The sequence below is a fragment of the Corapipo altera genome, unplaced genomic scaffold (assembly GCF_003945725.1).
Source record: "Corapipo altera isolate COAL_440 unplaced genomic scaffold, ASM394572v1 22b, whole genome shotgun sequence".
NCBI classification, from domain to species: Eukaryota; Metazoa; Chordata; class Aves; order Passeriformes; family Pipridae; genus Corapipo; species Corapipo altera.
In genome coordinates this window covers 29,894,810-29,912,994 of record NW_020884876.1, presented here as the reverse complement: position 1 = coordinate 29,912,994, position 18,185 = coordinate 29,894,810, and the positions used below count along the sequence as shown (strand labels likewise).

General features: G+C 43.6%; 1 protein-coding gene across 2 annotated transcripts in view; it reads right to left on the bottom strand.

Moving 5' to 3' along the window:
- Positions 1–348: 348 nt before the first annotated feature.
- The window catches only part of GPRIN3 (GPRIN family member 3), a 35,746-nt gene continuing 17,909 nt past the window's right edge, over positions 349–18,185 (bottom strand). For both annotated transcript variants that reach the window (XM_027636043.1, XM_027636042.1), the window contains exon 2: positions 349–9,043. In XM_027636043.1, the coding sequence (XP_027491844.1) occupies positions 6,579–8,960 (2,382 nt within the window). In that variant the 5' untranslated portion in view covers positions 8,961–9,043 and the 3' untranslated portion in view covers positions 349–6,578. The remainder of the gene's footprint in view (positions 9,044–18,185) is intronic.

The following is an 18,185-nucleotide window of genomic DNA, read 5'->3' as shown; positions in this document are numbered from 1 at the left end:
GCTGAATGAGTAATGTGTTGTTGTGTGGCAATGGACTGCTGAAAGGCTGAGCGAATTCATGCAGAAGGGTAGAGTAGCAGCTGATGCAGAAAAGCCTGTGCTCATAAACAGCTGTGCAAAGGCAACTGCACTTACACAGAAGGAAGCAGACAGGTCTCTTCTTCAGCTGGGACAGTGTGTGGAAGCTTCCACCATGCTGAGCTTTGCAAGGTGCCAGGTCTCAGGCCTGAATTCAGAAAGCCTTTCATAGTGTGGCTTTGACTTACAGACATCCACAGATTTAGCCAGAAGGTCCACCCTTAAAAGTCCTTTCTTTTCCCATGTCAGCCTACAAACAGAGACCCAGAGTAATTAAGACAGTGCTCATTTTATTGTACTCAGCATGGAAACCAGATGTAAAACAGCAAAACATTAAATTCCTAAGGGACTCAATCAAGTGGGTAACATTGCTTTAGTATCACTGTAAGACTTCTTCACATGCAAACTTCTGTTGGTATGTCTCAAATGAATGCCACGGTACACCTGGAAGCCTAATACTAGCTTTATTTTGTACAGTACATCACGTTCAATCAGTGTAACTATAAAATTAATAACGCCACAATAATATTATTTGTTGTTAGAAGCCCCAAAGTTAGTTTTCTTCTGCTGCTGACTGATCCATGGCCATAGTTTTTTGGAATTAAAAGTCCAGCTATGCTCCCTCCCTTTAACTCTGTGTAGAAACTCCCAGTACTTTTCAGTGTGCCACTGAGACCTTTATTTCACAACTCAGATGTGATTTTATGTGCCACAAACATAGGGATCTTTCTCTTCCATTTTATGGAAATTCCTCAGGGCAGTGTCTAAACTTGCTTTTGATGTACTTGAAATTATTGATTGTGAACTGGGCTAAGGGAAGTGCTGTCAGGAGGACACTGCAGCAGAAGGGTCACCTGTTGTAGCAGAGCTGCTGAGAAGCATCTGAGAGACTCATATTCTGCAGCAGACAACCTCTGGAAACTTTGCTGGCAGATGTCATTTATTTCTACTCCAAAGAGTGTCAGTCTAAGCAGAAAACTAACAAAAACTCATGGTCTATTATTTCAAATGGGGCTCAGTTGATGTGATTCTATTCCTAATGAACTCCAATGCTTGCTGTCACCCATAGTCTGTTTTTTAGAGACCAGATAAGGAGAAAATCCTTGTTTCTGTATTACAGAGTGATTTAAACTTGCCTCAAGGTTGTAGAAAACACTAAGCCTCCAGCATTCAATCAGAAAGGCAAACAGAAAAAGTCATATTAGAGCATTAGTGATGCATGAGACCTGCACACATGTACTCCCCTTTTAAATAGGGACACATGCACACAAAAGCTTACCTACAGCAAACATTTTCCTAGAGGAAAAAATATTTCCTCTCTATGTGATTTGGCTCAGTAGTAACATTATTTTTTCTTTAAAGCAGCCTGAATGGTGAAAGGTATGTTTCACTTTGCAAGATCTTTGCCAGGTTTTGATGCAAAATCCACATTATAAATTCTAGGAAGGAAGGGCTGCTCAGAAAATCAAAAAGCAGAAAAAAACAGTAAATCTCAAGAGTTTAAAAAAAAAAAACAGATTACAGTAATTTCAGTTTGGCTCAATTCAGCTGTAATACTTCATTCTTTTAAACATCTACTCTAACTCAAGCGGGATAATTTAGGCCCCTAAGAGAACACTGCAGCCAGTTCAAGGTACAGGACCTGACCTTCAGGTCCATGAACCACTGCAGCAGCCAGTGATCCCAGAGATACTTGGTAGTGTGCAGTATTTGGATAAGGATCTATGTGCACATCTTTCAGACAACTGAAAATACTGATCACTCATAGAGGCATTACAGAGACACCAAAAAAAACCAAACAGCTGAGGTTGGTTACTAAAACTGTAGCTATAAGTTTTTAAGCCCATGGAGTCTGACAATCAGTTGTCTCTTTCAGAGCAGCTGTTCCCATAAGCTGCCTGTGAAAGACTTACTCTGTCTTGGTAACATTTTGCATTAATTTTTAAAAGGTGTAGAAGGATAGACACAGAACAAGATAATGGAGCTAACAAGCTAATAAAATTTGTACTTTCACACAAACCTTGCATACACTGAGCTAAGTAATGAAACACTGGAATGGTATATTCCATCAAGTTTCCAAACTGAAAACCAGCGGCAGCCAATTTGAATTTTCCTTCAACACTGATCTTCATTTGGATTTCCACTTTTACCTTTAACACTTTAACATAGTAATGAAATTCAAGAGAAAAGCTAGTGTTATCTTTAGAGCATACATTCACCTTTTCTGAATCCCTTGAATATGCTTCTCCAAACAGTGCATTTTACAATTGCAGTAGTAGTAATATACTGAGATTGTTTGCCTAGAGATTTTATTTGATCAAATTTGGATATATCTATAAATACTAGCAAAATATACAGCCTTTGGAAATGTTAATTTTCCTAAAAGCCACGGGATACCACCAACAATATGAAAAATGTGTGAGGTCAGAATGAAGAAATGGGCAGAACTTAAGCAAAACACTGGCTTCACACACACAGGAATGGGAATTCCTTGTGAAGCACCTACATCAACTTTATTTTACATGTCTTTTGGTCGCTCCCTCCCCATGTTTCTCAGCAATTCCTTCTTGTATATTCAAAAGAAGTTTTTTTCCCTCTGAAACGAAGAAGACAGATATGCCCCTTCTTGTCTATTCAGCTATTTCCCCACTCTTTTTTTCTCCAAACCAAGTCAGTAGAAATGAGGAAGAACTTCAGAACTTGTGCCCAAAGCAACACAAAGCTGGCTGATACCAACCAAGTGCACATAGACATGTCACAGCCTCACATGAAATCCAGGACTATACTGCAAATTGCCTGCACCAACATACTCCTTCAACTCAGGTTTTGTATTGGTAACACTGAAATGTGCTTATTCTCATCTTTTCCTAATGGAAAGCTCCTGAAGTGAAATTAGAAGTAAATATTCCATTCTCATTCACTGCTTTTATAAATGCAACCAACAGGAAACAGTTTCCTGACAATAAGCTTGTTTCCCAAAATTTCTCATCTTGAAAAAAAAAAAGAATTTAAAAGTTACTTCAGCTGGCTAAGCTGCGACACAGGTATTTTTCTCCTTTTTTTCCCATATAGATTTACTCTTGGAAATGACAAAGTATTTTCTGTTTTGAACCCTCTTTTTATTAGCCATAATGGATTTCCTTGGTTTTTAGCCATCCAAACATCAGCAATGTGATTCTGAGTCACTGGGCAGAGAAAAGGAATGGGGTGGTGGCACACAGATCATCTGCCCCTACTCTCTGCCATACCACTACTCCAGGCACACTTTCATTTTTGACAAATGAAGACACCAAGAACAGTCTTTCTTGGCTGGTACAAGCCCACTCATATGCATAATATTTGCTAATTGCTACCCAAAACATGGTTCTGTTTTGCTGCTGGTGAAACGTGTGTCATCCACATGAGGATTCATATTTTCATCTAGACACTGTATGGAGGAGTAAGCATAAATCACCAGTGTTAAAACTAGCAGCTTGCCTACAGTCTGCCCTAGCAAGGCAGAATCAAAACCTAAAATATTTTAAATGAGATGTGCTGGTGATTATCGACTCATTTTTGTGTGTTGGCTTTTGGCACTTTATTGCTTGACTTCAAACACACGTCTGCAAGACTTCTGCCCTCACCAGACAGTGTCACGGACACTTTGCATCTTTACACTGGTATTTTCCCAGAATACGTGCTGAACACTACATTTTTTTCAGTTATGCCCATGCAGTTGTTCAGATGCATCCACTTAGTAAGTTGTCCATCAGCGCTTTGCGGTATGTATGCATCGGTGAAATTTTCCTAGAAGAAAGGTCATTTGGCGTGGGGAAGGGAGGTGTGGGTGGACTGGCTAGTGCAAACGCAGCTGAAAGAAGCTGCAGGGAACCAGGGGAGATCTCCTATTCCTCACAAAGAAGAATTAATTCCAGTGCTGGCACAGCACCCTGCTCATTCATTGCCAAGCCCAGTTTGGTCTCAATAAAGCCACCCATACGCTGGAAATATTTTGCAGAGCTTAAGCTAAAGGATAAAGTTCATAGAAATTGGTGAATGCGCGATAGCCATTTATTCTCCTCTGGAAAAAAATATGACAATCCATTTGTATATTCAGACTGAGGATAAAAAGGGACAGTTCAGAGTAAGCTGGCTCACAGCACTACAGAAAGGGGGACAGCAGAGAGAGGGACACAAGCTGAGCCAAGGGACATGGTTTCACAAGAAGACAGGCTGGGCAACAGCTAGTAAGAGAAGGGGCAGAAGCGAGGCAAAAGGAGCAGCACAAACCCTTGGACCTGGACAGGAGACAGCAAAAAACACAGACAGCTCGGGGAACCTCATCAGGGCTGACTTGGACACAAAGTGGGAAGAGACACTGAACTTGTCAACTAACCTGACCTAATGATACTGCCAGTATTAATGCCACACAAAATTTCACATGAAACTCACATCTCAGACACTGCTAGGAAGGGGATGGAAACAGCAGTACTAACAGAAAAAAGGCTGGAGACTTTCCTCTGGTAGGCAGAGGTGGGAAGACACTCTCTAATGTGGTGTTTCAGGATAAGCAATTCAGCATCACAAGTGGGAGAGGACTTGAAATAACATACAGAAATTGAACGAAGATGTGACATAAAGCCCCCAGATAGGCACCAGAGGAAAACTGGGAGTCAATGCAGTACTATGCCTAGAAGTAACACCTTTCATTGAACTGGGTTAAAATATTGTATATTACAGTATTTTACTCTTCTGTTGGGGAAAAACTGCCCCAAACAGCTACTTTGAAGGGTTGCCAGTTGATATACTCAAGAAATCTGGCCTCCTAAATAAAATGGGACTACCTCAGGTTCGCTTCACAGAAAAAAATGAAAAAAAAAAAGATTAATACTCATTTACACTGTGTAAACGTGTAAGATTTAGAGTAAGTTGTAAGATCTACAGAGTAAGTCAGGCATGTGGTACTACAGACAGAAAAAAAATTATCATCATGATTCATGAAAAATCTTTAATGGAATAAAAGTAACTCCTATTTAACTCTTGTACTCTGCAGGATTACAGTATCCAAATCCTCAGTGCTTTGCAGGATTGATAACTAAATTTCCTACAAACTGCAGGAGTTCCCCAGCCTCCCATTAAGAACTCTAGTGGACAGAATAAAAAGCTAGTGGGAAACATATTTCCCAGGCTGAAAAATATTATGTTGAGAAATGTGACCAACATACATTTGAGACATTATTGTATATCACAATTCTGGAGAAACAGTCACTAAGCTACTTTTTATTAGCAGTTTCTATAACTTCTCTAACTTCAGAAATACAGCAAAGATTGTCTCAAGATTTCAGTACTGCTATAAAGTAAATTTTTCAAGTTAACAATATAACAGTTTATAATATAGAGAGTGTTAGGTAAAACAAAATACACACAGGCTAAATAAATGGTATTGATTTTATGAAAGGCAGCAAGAAAAGCACCAAAATACTGAAAAAGTAGAGTTGGCTAAGGACTTAAAAAGGAAAAAGACCCACACTAGACATGGAGGCTCATGGACAGGACAGCCTGCTCGTATGGGAGAACATCTCTGGAGAGAGAAGAAAGATCCACATCACTTTAAAGAGTGATTTAGAGGAGAGGTGCTCAGCACCGTGGGAGGCGGGGAGCAGGGGCTGCCAACCCCAGCTGAGGAGCCAGAATGGCTCACTGCTTTTGAAAGACTTGGCAGGAACACCCCAGCAGGCACCATCCCACTTGATGCAGGTACATTTACCAATGTGCTCTCCTGTGCCACACCTGCTTATACCTTAAGCATGGCTGATGCAGGGGACAAAAAGCCCCTCTTTCACCTCCCCTTCTGGCCTTCAAAATCCCATTGATTTAGCTTCTCCCAAAGAGACAGTCCTTCACTCTTGATCCTCCCTCTTTTCCTCATTCTCCATTTCAACAGGAGGGGAAGACCTGGCTCCCTGGGGCTAACCTGAAAACAGTGACCCACAGTATCAGCAGAAGTGAGACTGCTCAGTGATCAATGTCCATAGCCTGTTCATGGATTTGCCTCAGCGTAGGTAACTTACACACCAGGAAAGTTGTCTTGTGTTAGATCTTGAGAGCTGTTAAACCTTAGTTCCACCTCCCTCAGCTTCCCCCAGTCCACCCCTTTGTATAAGACCTCATGATGCACACAAATAATTTCCCATAATAATTCTGATAATCTCTCTGCTTCCTACTTTATCAGAAGGTGCTGCTCTCCCTGCAACAAGGTGGCAATTGAAATTTGTGCTTTTGCTAAGTGCCTAGCTTTTCTTCTGACAGTAGTCAGGATGGGGGCATAATGTGGGAATACACCAGCTGTGACAATAATAATGGCATGATGGAGCATGTGGCTAGTCAGAAAACAAAGGGGAATAATTTTCCACTGTTGCTGCATCACAATCTCAGTAACACAACCGAACAGCAGGACTTGAGACTTGAGGGGAGGGATTCTCTCTACCACTGCAGAGATCCAGGCACCCCTGCAAACCACGTCAGTCTAACACAGAAGAGGGAGCAGGTCGGACACAGCAGTTAGGACGCCTAAAATTCTGCAGCATGGACTGGAACATGTTGTGCTGCCTCCCTTTCAGTTTTTTATTTGAGGATGTATCCGAGGAAATGGATTTTCGTGTCTGACTGTTCTGGGCCCGGATCAGTTTCTCATGTTCCCGTATTTGTCTCTGTAAGTGGTTCTGGATGGCAATTCCCAGGGATTCTGGATCAAGGGAAGCACCGTAAACTTCCCATGTCATTCCCTGCTCGTCCCAAACAACATCCCTGACGTGTTTGGACTGCTTCACTTGCACTTTTGCCTCCATGGCTGGGGTGTGCTGCTTTTTGTGTTCCCCCAGGTTTGGCAAGGCCTGAGCTGAAGCAGGAATTGCTGCTGTGTGAAGCTCGTGTCTGGACTCCCTGGCCTGGAAGCCTTGCTGCTGGAGAGCTGCAGATGCCGCCACAGGATGGGCAAGACCTGGAGAACTCCCACTCAACTTAGGTGTCAGTCCTGCCTGCAGGTTCTGGCTGCTGGCTGTCTGAGACTGGCCGGTATCTCCCTGGCCTCTGCTCTCCTTCTCACCTACATCCTCCAAGCATGCCTTTACATGGACGGTGGCAGGCTGGCTGCTAACATTCATCCCTCCTTTAGGATCAAGCACCATTGAGTTTTCTTCCTTTGGTTTTACCACAGATGGATAAGGAATGGCCTCCCCTCGACCTGCACCCTTACTTTGCACAGGCTTTTGCTCAGAGCTGGCTGGGACCTCCTTCTGCTTGACTTCACTGTCTGTGCTACAGAGTAAAACTAACGGGCTGCTTCCTGCAACACAGACAAGATCTTGCCCGTTGTTCTCGGTTCCTGGGACAGCATCAGGGGAAGTGTTGCTTGGTTCATCAGTACCAGTCCCAGACTGTGATGTAGTTTGATTACTGGAGTCAAGAGCAAGCTGCTCGACTGGGACAGGCTTTGGTGGGACTGGAGCATCCACTGGCAGCTGAGCAGCATCCTTGCCATCACGGGCTTCACCAGTCATTCCAGCATTACCCACAGATGTCCCCTGGGAGGTAACAGCTGCAGGGGAGATGGGGACAACAGGTTTTGCATTATCTGTTGACACTGGAGACACCATGTCAGACGGCACCCCAGGCAGTTTGACAGGCTGGGTTTGGGCTGAAGCAGTCACAGCGATAACAGTCGATTTTGATGTGATACCAGGAGAACATGGGGACTTCTGTGGTGGGGATAAACTGTCAGTACGTTCAGCCTGGCTCAGTCCCATACCTCCTTGGTAAATTATGTGCAGTTCTTCCTTCTCCTCTGGAGGAGGATTCCCTTTCAAGAAGGCAACAAGGATGCTGGGACTGGTGGAGGCGGATTTGCTCTCCACGGTAGCCACAGCCTGAACCTCAGCATCTCGCCATGTCCTACTTACAGCTTCCTGAGTCAAAGAGCTGCTCTCTGGTTGAACTGTCATTGTACCTGTTTCTCTGAATTTGGAGAGCTGGGTGGGACCTGGACTTCCTGGCCTGGGGTCTGTGTTGTGTACAAGATGTGGACTCCCGTGGCTAAACTGGGCTGGTGCCTTGTTGCTCTGGGCCGCTTCAGCTTTATCTGTGGGCTGCAACTGCGCCATGTCTGCAGGCCCGCTCTTCGCCTCCAAACTGGTCTGTGGGTCTCTCCCCAGGTCAGCTTCAGTTTGCCTTGCTGGCAAGGCTGACTGACATGCAGCGGAACCATTTTTTTCTGCTCCTCTGTCTTTTTCCCCTCTTTGCAGAAGGTTTGCCTGAGAAGTATGACAGGATTCATCACCCCTGACAGGATCACCTGGGGAAGAATAATTTAACACCTCAAGTGCTGGCTGATCATTGGTCCCCTGAGGTTTCAAGGCAGAGTCATCTATTTGCGTCAGGGAGCTCGTTTTCACCTGGCTGCCTTGCACGAACTGCCGGGAGCTCTGGGGGGCTGGCATCATTTCTGGCCCTTGCCCCACCAAGAGGGCTCCTGCTGCAGGAAGGGCTTGTGCTGCTGATGCTCCGCTGCCTGCTGGCTGGGAGCAACCAGCAGGATTTATGGCTGCAGGATGCCCCTCTGCAGCTGTGCTGGCGAGCCCAGGAGGAAAGGCTTCCTGCTGGCTCTCATTGTCTTTGTGGCACTGCTCACACCTCTGAGTGCCGGCAGCACCTGCGCATTTCAGATCGGACAAGCAAACTGCAGCTGAGCTGGACGGTGTGCAAGGGAAGCCATTGCTGGTCCTCTGGCCACTGGGTAGTTGGGGCTGGTGCTTAGCAGACTGCAGGTCTCCCAGGTGCTCCTCCTCTGCAGAAGCTGAGACCACAGAAAGCTTGGCAGATCTCAGAGGATCTGGTACAGTCCCCATGGACTGCCTCCGAGATGTTGTTTGCGTTCAACTTGTCCTTGGAGTTTTCTCGCTGTTGGTGACTGGTTTCCTGCGAAGCTAACCTGTTAATGAAACAAACACAGTGTTAGCAGCAGTCAGATTTAAGTAAAAGTACCCAGAACAAATTGATTTTACAGCACGAAAAGAAATACTTGCAGGCAAAGGGGAAAGTGAAGCACCCAATTCAAAAAACAGCTGCTCTGTTGTCAATACATTACTGAAAACAATGACATACCAAGAGGGAGGAAAAAAAAAAGAAATTTGAAGTTAAAGAAGAGGTACAGACTTTTTAGAGGTGTTTGAGGTCACAAAATAAACTCATTGTGATAACATTCTCTAACAAGCCACACACAGAAGGAAAGGCCCTACACCTTGCCTGTTGCACCTATGTGAAGAACAGACCTGATTTCCACCCCTAGACCTGAGTGGATCCCACACCTGCAATAAGCACCAGTTCCCCCTTCTTCTCAAGAATAGCCCTTCTAGCTCCATTACCAACAAGGACGTGGTCACAGGGGGCAACAGGTCAATTCAGACTAACGTGGATGAACCCAAGCCTCACTGGTAAAAGGAATATGCAAGGATCATGACCTGCTGGGTGATGCAGATAAACCAAAAGAGAAGCTACTGCACAGAACAGCACAAGGGTTGTGCACGCACTTACTGCTTTCACGCTTAGATCCTTTGAAATAATTACAAGGAAGCCAGCTTGATTAATAAATGGAGGTACAAGTGATCTAGAAATCAATTTAGGAGCAGGTGGTATGAAATTGGAAGGGAAACACTGAAGCACTGCAGAACAGGAGAGGCCCATGCCATACCCAGGGAAACATGGGGGAGAGATTTTAAGCAGGTGCAGCAGAGTTATCGAGGTTGAAATCCTGCCAGGACTGCAGAGAAACCATCGCTTCAAACAGGAGGCGATCTCCAAATGTTGGAATGCCCTGTTGGCTGGGCATTCCAAAGGGCTTAGCCCAACTTGGATTCTGTTAGAGATCAAGGACTGGATCCCTGTCAGTGTCAGCAGAGTGGTGGTGGCCAGTGATAAAATCCCAACCCACTCTTCTTTTAAACTGCAGGCTACATGTGCTTGTCTAAAAAGTTTTCCCTGTCTTATGCTGCCAGGAAAACACAAGTATGAGACTTGGGAGACACCGTGAACATTTAGTTTTGTTAACCAGAGGGATGATGCCAGGAAAATGACCGTACCTTTTTGTGTGCCTCCATCTCTGCAGGCACACAGTAGGATCTCCTTTGCTACATTCCTAGGGAGATGCTGCTGGAAGCAGCTGTGCAATCACTCAGCTGTTCCAGACCCTCCCTCCCTACTAGCAAAATCAACAGAAGTTCTTTTCAGAAAACATCTCTCCTTCTCTTTCTCAGCCTGAATGGCAGCAGTATAACTTTCTTAGTTTTTGTAAAATTAATCCTAAGTTTCAGCGCCTTAGGATACTTAGAAAGAGCAACAGAAGAAACATGTTCAATGAAAGGAAAATTTTAAAAATACAGCCAGTCTATTTTTCGAAGAAAAGTGCTGCAACTTATTATTTATTCATTAAGCTTTACATCTTCCAGATATTAATAATTTATTATTTTTATACTGTCTCTTTGGGCTCTGTCCAACCACAGATATACAGTCTGCTGAATTAAGCCAGTCCTGAGAAACTGTGATCCTGCCCCTGAAGGATCCTGAGTTCCTTAGCTATAATCTGTGACAGCAGCCTGGCATCATCCCACAGTGGCTTTCCAGGAAGGTTAAGGATTGCTAAGATTTTTGAGAAGTATGTAAACCAGACTGGAAGTCAGTGGGAGTTTGTGGCTGCCTACAAGACATCTTCACTTTATTATGTGCTCACTTTACAGACAGCCAACATAGTCCTGAAGGAAAGGAGAGCCATCCTATGTTCTACTGTTGTACTATAAACATCTAATGTCTGCAAGGAGAGGAGCAGATGGCTTCAGGAATCTTTTTGTCTAATTCTGTTACTGTCTTCTCTCCCTTTCCAAATATTATGCAAACCAAACCAGTACATACAACTAGGCAGGTCACGTATCTTTTTTATTTTTTTAGATCCAGAGTTTATTTAAGAACAATTAAACAAATAATAGAACAAACCCAATCCATATTTTTAGGATGAGATGTACTTAGCAGTTTCAGAAGAAATAAAAATTTCAGAGAAAATCTGTTCAGTTCTTCACTATACAGAACCTGGAGCACCATCTTTTAACTCATACCCTCTCAACAGGGGAATGATTCCTAGTTTGTCAATTAAATTAACTAGTTCTACTCTGAACCCCTGCATGAATTTTCTCCATCTGTTTAGTGGCTCTTCCTCAGCATCACCTGAAACACACATTTAAACGTCTGCCTCATGTGCTAGTTAAAAGAGATTCTGCTACAGAGCCCTCGACATAAGACGTCAACAGAGGAAATTCTGCCCCAAAAAATCCACCTGGACCTATTCTTGGATGTGGGACAACAGAGCATAGACCAGACATTTTGACCCTTGAACACAGGTTGGGGACATGGGTGTTTCTACTGCCTGGAATGACTCTGAAAATGAGTTAGTTTATGAGAATAAGGTTTTTATAAAGACTGTTGTCAAAGTCATGGGAGCTATTTCCTAGACTCCTCACTAAGCCATCCTACTGACAGGAGCCAAAGGCACTGTAGTAGTCTAAATAAACACGGTAATTTTTGATAATGTTCTTACTGAAGAATAAATAAAAATCAGAAAGAAAGGTAAGTCTTGAGAAAGAGAACAACAAGGAAACCCAACAGATTACAGAATTGGAAAGGTATTTCTGTTATTGAAATCTCATTTATGATTATTGTCTCATTTTTATTATTTGAGTCCTGTTATATAGGAATGAAGAACAATGCTGGGACCTTTGGGCAACACTGTTCAACTGCCAAGACAGTGAGGATTCAAACAAACAAGCAACACTGCCTGCAAGCAAATACTTAGGAGAAACAGAAAGACAAAACTCAGTAGTAGGCCAAAAAACATGTCAAAACAAATCAAGATCGCTGATGAATTTTTCAAATCTTGTACCAGACCTGAAGCAATCATCCAAAATTTTCTGTTATTAGGAGGTGAAATTAGTATTTCCACAAAGGTCAAAATCAATTTTTAGTAATAAGAACAGATTTGCTACACCAACACAGTTCTCCTTCCCCTTATTCTTGCAGGCCAAATTAGCCTGCCTGTGTGTGTCACTCTCATCTCAACAAAGAATTATTCTGTACCTTTTGCAACAAGAGGTTTCTACCTTTGACAATGTCTGTGTTTGGCTTATATGGTCTGGGAGGGTCCCTGCATGGCCAGCAGACCTTCATGGACTCTTGTGACTGAGCAGGTCTTTTTTATGTGCTGTAAAAAAACCGCAGAAACACCACTAACTCCCAAACCAAGAAGTTCCCAGGCAACTCAATGCTGACAATGTAAAGAAACTCCTAGTTATTTCAGTAACACCCAACCCCCAATTAAACAACACTAAAATTTTTCCTCTTGCCGCTTATGAGAAAGTCTGCATGTTTCATAATACAAACCAATAAATTTGCAGGAAATTCCTACATAATACTCTGCCTCCCATTCCCTCTTGAAAAAAATCTGAAAATGTCCAAAAGCACAAATAAGACTACCAGCATCTCCACCTGCCCTCAACTGTAAAAATAAAAACAATTAAAAGGAAGCTCCCAAACTAATCAAGCATTCCTTCCCCAACTCTATTCTCATTAGGTTTCTATTTTTTGAGCCCCCCACTCTTGAAGTTCTCTCTTCACCCTTGTCTCTGCAAATAGAAGAGCTGAGCATTTGCTCCTAACAGTTCTAATCTTATATGATCTCTCAGAGCATCACAAAAATCATTATACAACCACATGGGTTAAGGACAGAGATAAACATTTGCTGAAGTGAGAATTCAGTCTCCATTCTCATTTCTTGATCTGAGAAAAAAGATAACGGCTTACCCAAACTCATATTAAACCACTGAATATAAAAAGCACAAAGTGCACTTCTTTAAATTTTAAACGTAAATATGCACGTGCGTCCTTCTAATTCTGTACCCAGTGGGGTTTTTTCCCCACATCATTAAGTTGTTTTTCTCTGTAAATGCTGTAACTTTCTTTTTTTTAATGTCAAAGGGTGTTTGTTATTCTTTTTATTTGTGAAAAATTTGCTTTATGGGTTATTTTCTCCTAATTATCTGTGGGATTGAAAACTGGCAGTACAAATAAAGGGCAGCACAAACTAAGGACATATTCATTAAAATACGAAAGAGGTTGTCCGAAGAGGTAAGATACAAGATGCAGAGCTTCCATCTTCCTGTGTGCTTTGGGAGTGTGCTGACAGGAGACAGACTATCACACTATGACCACAGGGAAGCAACAGGCGCGGCAGGGGATGCCCACAGATACCTTGCATACCTGCGGTCCCCAGCAGAGACGGGGCTGGCATTTCAAGGATATGGTGCCTGAAGTCCCACTTCGCCTTCTACACCTGGGGACTGCACATGTTATTGAGGGACAGACCTGCAAACACAGCATGAACCGGTTCCAGAGACAGACAGGGAGGTGGACAGCAGAAGCAACAAGTGCAACACCACAGGGCTGCAGCACCTTCCGTGCAGACATTAAGCAAAGCAGGTTGTATGTGGTGGTTTGCTTTTGACTGGCCTCTGCTGACTCAGCAGAACTTCTGTAATGCTTCAGCATATACTGCTAAATAGCTGTTTACTCCCTCACTATCCAGTGAATTGACAGGACTTTACTCAGCACAGATGGACAACAGCCTATTGCTAGACTGCTTTTAGTGCAATAAGGGGTTCTCTGCCCTTTTTAGCTATTTACCTTTTCCTACTGCTTCTTCATGCTTTTCTGCTGCCTTAAACTACAACACACCTTGACTCTGCTCATCAGCTGATCCCATCATCCTGGTGTTTGAGCACATTCACTGCAGCATCTGTCCTCAAGGCTACCTTGAGTTACGGGCCCACTCAATAATTTGACCATGCCGAAAGCCTTGTTTGGCTCTATCACAACTGCCCTTAGGACAAGAACAGGGAAGACGTGATGTATTGTGTATCTTATTTGTGCATTCACTATTACATTCCCTTAAATGTCTGGTGGGGTTAGTCACACCTCTCTAGGAGAAGCTCAGCTCAGTGGGCCATGGGACAAATGTTGGAGAGGAAGCTGAGAAGGAACTGAGATGTGCAGTCCCTGCAGGGAGCATCCAGCCAGGTGCCAAGGGTGACAGGAAGAATTTCAGGAGGACTGGAGAGGACCAGGCAGTCTCATGCAGCTCAGGAGCCTCTGCAACCCTCATCTGCTTATTTTTATTTTTCACTATATTAAAAATTAAATTCCTCATTTGCGGTTTTTTTAACTCTAGGTGTGTGGGGGTTTATTTGAAAAGCTTTTCAGTTTTTCTTGTTACTTTTTTGGGGTAGGGAAGTTTATTTTAGAAAAAACATCAGATCCACTTAAAGGCTCCACCCAGCCCAAAGCCCTAGCACACATACAGACACAGATCCTCTGTACGGCCTTCCTGCTGCTGTCCATCAGGAGTTTAAGGATTTTCCAAATGGAAGGACACACTTTAATCACCTTTGGAAATGAATGCACATCTATTTATGAACCTCCTTAGTGTATCTGGCCTATACAAAATGCTGTGCAATGCACACATGCATGCCCTATGAGTAAAGGACCTTTATTTGTACAAGCCTGCTCAGTGGAAGTCTGGGCCACTCATTTCAATGTTAAAGCAAGCACCACCAAACCAAACCCCACAGCCCCTCCTAAAACCCCTCCCAGTACCTGCCCTAGAAGCACTTATGAATCGCGTGTGATGCCACAATACTAGATCAGCTGGAACTACCAACTGAGCCACATGAACAGCCCTGAGGAAAACTCTGCTCCACCCAGGGCTCCCAGGGTGCAGTGGCTCCTCACTGGGTCTCACAGCTCTTTCTCCCGAATGCTGACACTCAACCCCCATTGCCTAGCCAGTCTGCTCACAAAGGTGTCAAGACACAATGAATAATGGAAACAGTGGAGTGAAAAATAGGAAATAAGTCCAAAAGAAAAACAGGGATAAGTGCATGTCCTTGCTTTGTAATGGTAATAAACCAAGGAAAATCATGTGAGAAATCAAGGGCAAGATGCACTGCCATTTTCTGCCAAAAGGAGATGGCTGCCAATCAGCCTGACAGCTACTGAAGATTTACCTAGCAATATTTTGTACATGCTGAAGAAACATATTTTTCTGGTTGTTGACTCCTCTCATCTTGCATCTCTATGCTTCAGAATGCAGAGCACGGGAACCTCCCTTTAGAAGGACAAAGCTCAGCTTAACCTGCTGCCCAAAACCTGCAGATGAAAAAATGAGTAAAACTAGTCCTACCAAATGGTACAGTGGCTTCTGGGACTAATCCAAAGCAAAGCAAACTGCTCTGCATCTTCTTTCATTTCTTTCAGCTTCTGACAAACCTTAAATACACCCTGAAAAGAAGCCACAGTAACCTTACTGTGAACGACATAGTCTACTGAACTAGATGCAAAAGCATTTCTGATTAATATTAAATACATTTTAAAATCTAATATTTACAGTATTTTCTCACTGAAGCATGCAGATACTATTGGTGGATTTTGTTTCTGCAGGTACATGCTCTCTTTAAATATATGCTCTCTGTGCTCTCTAGACTCTTAATTCCTTAGAGTCCAGAAAGTGCAGTGTCCAGCAGGCTACAGAAGAGTCTCTCCAAAACCAGATCTCTCAAGTGCTCTCAGGTACTTAGCAGTGAGCACAAGGATTGTCTAGCTATAATTTTGGTACTGCAGTGCTTATCCTAGTTTGGAAGCAAGCATCAGTCATTCCATCCCTACCATAACCTCAGGATTGCCCAAAGTCAGTGCTGGCCTAAGTAGCTTTAGATTGGTATACAAAGAGTGCACCCAAGCAGAGCCGAACCAGATCTGGGGCACACCTCTGCTCCAGCTTCAGAAAAAAGGGTGCAAACCAGTCCAAGTCCCATGGCTTGGCAGTGCAGGATGGTGCTGAGAGTCTGGGCACATGACCTTGAGTAGAACCTTGCCCTGACACTTCAAAATGGTCCAAGGACACATGTGTACCTCAGCAGTTGCTCAGGGACAGATGTATGAGAGTATCTACAATCGGCTTTTAATAGGAAGGCACACAGAACAAAAACTGTGTGGTGATCAAGCATGATTCAGTTCTACCATCCTGCTGGCAGTTACCCTACAATTAGAAAGATGTCCATCTAAAAAGGAAGTACAGCTCTGCTCTGATACAGCATGTTCTAGCCTGTGTCCCCATCTGTTCCCTGTGGGCAGCACCCATCTCGCCCTGGCCAGGAGACAAGCAGCAATCCAGCTCCAGCACCCGTTCACAAAGCCCTGGTGGGAGCCCGTGCACCGTTAGCAACACCATGATGTAATTCTTCAGCATGTATGTAAACTTCTTGCCTGGTTGCATTTTGCTTTTAATCTCTGTCAGCAAGTCACTGTATTGGAAGGGATCACATTATCCTTTTCTGTACCCTGATGCATACAGCTACTGCAGTCCCACCAGGGGCTTTCACTCAGACATTCCACAGCATGAAGGCTGGGCTGGCTCTGCTGAAGATGTCACTGTTCTGTGGCCATGGCCAAAGGTAGTAGGCTGGCACGTGCTGTGGACGTGCTGCAAGAGCATCTTGTTTGTGTGGGAGTAAGGACCAAGTGGTTACGAATTTATGGGTGCACCCTGATTTTGCGAAACTCTTCCAGGTTTCCAGAAGAAAAGTGGCGTTGCCTTGTGTTCCAACACTTTAAAGCATGAAAACATGGTATTTAGAAGTCGGAGAAAATATAGTATTGAGAAGATTGCTAGAAGCCAACATTTAGAAAGGAGATTGAAAATATTGGTTTAAATTAAGAATTGTGGTATCATCTGTTGCCATTGAAGGTTTAAGCCTTCAAAGTTCACTTCTTTCTCACAGATTAAAAGCCTTTTCCAGGAGAAGCACAGATCCTCATATAATCATAGCCTCTAGAATCTCTCAAAAGAGCCCCCCACATGGTCAAAGGGTGGGTAGGTCAAAGTGGTATGGGAAGGAACCACAGGAGGGCTGGATGACAGCCTGAACGTGCACCACCTCCACATCCTTCTCCCCATACCATCCCTTCCTCTGACCCCCATACCCATCCTGCCCCTCTACTCCCCCACTCAGCCCATGCTCCCAAGCATCCGCCCTGCTGGCAGATAGAGGCCTTGGGGAGCAAAGACAGGCACACCTCCTCCCAGGGCTACAGCACCCGGTAAAAAGGCTTTCTTCAGCAAGGCGTGTAAGTATGCAAAAGTCCCTGCTGAACACTGGGCTTGCTGCAGAACACTGCCAAGAGCCCGTCAGTCTTTCTCCTCCAAGGCGAATGAGAAGGATAAATGGCTTTATGAAAACAGCTAAATCAAACAATAACTACACTGACCAGCAGCCACATTTAACAGCTGCATAAGCTACAGTGACATTCCTTCCTCATATCCTGGGCCACCAAGGAGAGGATGTGACATGCACATAAAACCCACATAGATATATATTTTACCTTTTTTTTTTTTAATTGCATGTTATTATGTTTAGCCTCATTTTTTATCAACAGGTTTTTCTTACTTCAATATCTGACACTGGAAGTAATTTTTAAGGAAACACAGCCTGACTTCAAGGGTAAGCCATGTTTCAGGAGGAACATCTGCATGCCGCAGATGCAGACACAAGCACACAAGAAGAAAGCAGCAACCTGCTGTCCACATCAGGTGACTCCATTTAACATAGCTCACTGCCACGGTATTTTTTTTCAGCTTACTACTGAGTGAAAACAAGACATGATATTTGAGGGATGTGAACAGGAGGCTTTCAAACACCACTTTAATGTTTGATGTTGCGAGCAACAGAATTTCTAGCAGACCAAGTGGGAATTCACTCCTTGTCTATCCTGCTATCTTCTCCTGTCTGATAAAACTATGGTGAAATCTAACCCCTCAATAATGCATTTCATGCAGCTGAAAGCTTTTGAATGTTGACAGCTGACAAACAAAAGCCCTGTTTTTTGTGAGAGCAGTTTAACAGTAGCCAACAATACATACCTTTTTCCTAAACAGCAATGCCAACGTGACTTCATTATGAAGCAGAGTGATCATCTTTAGG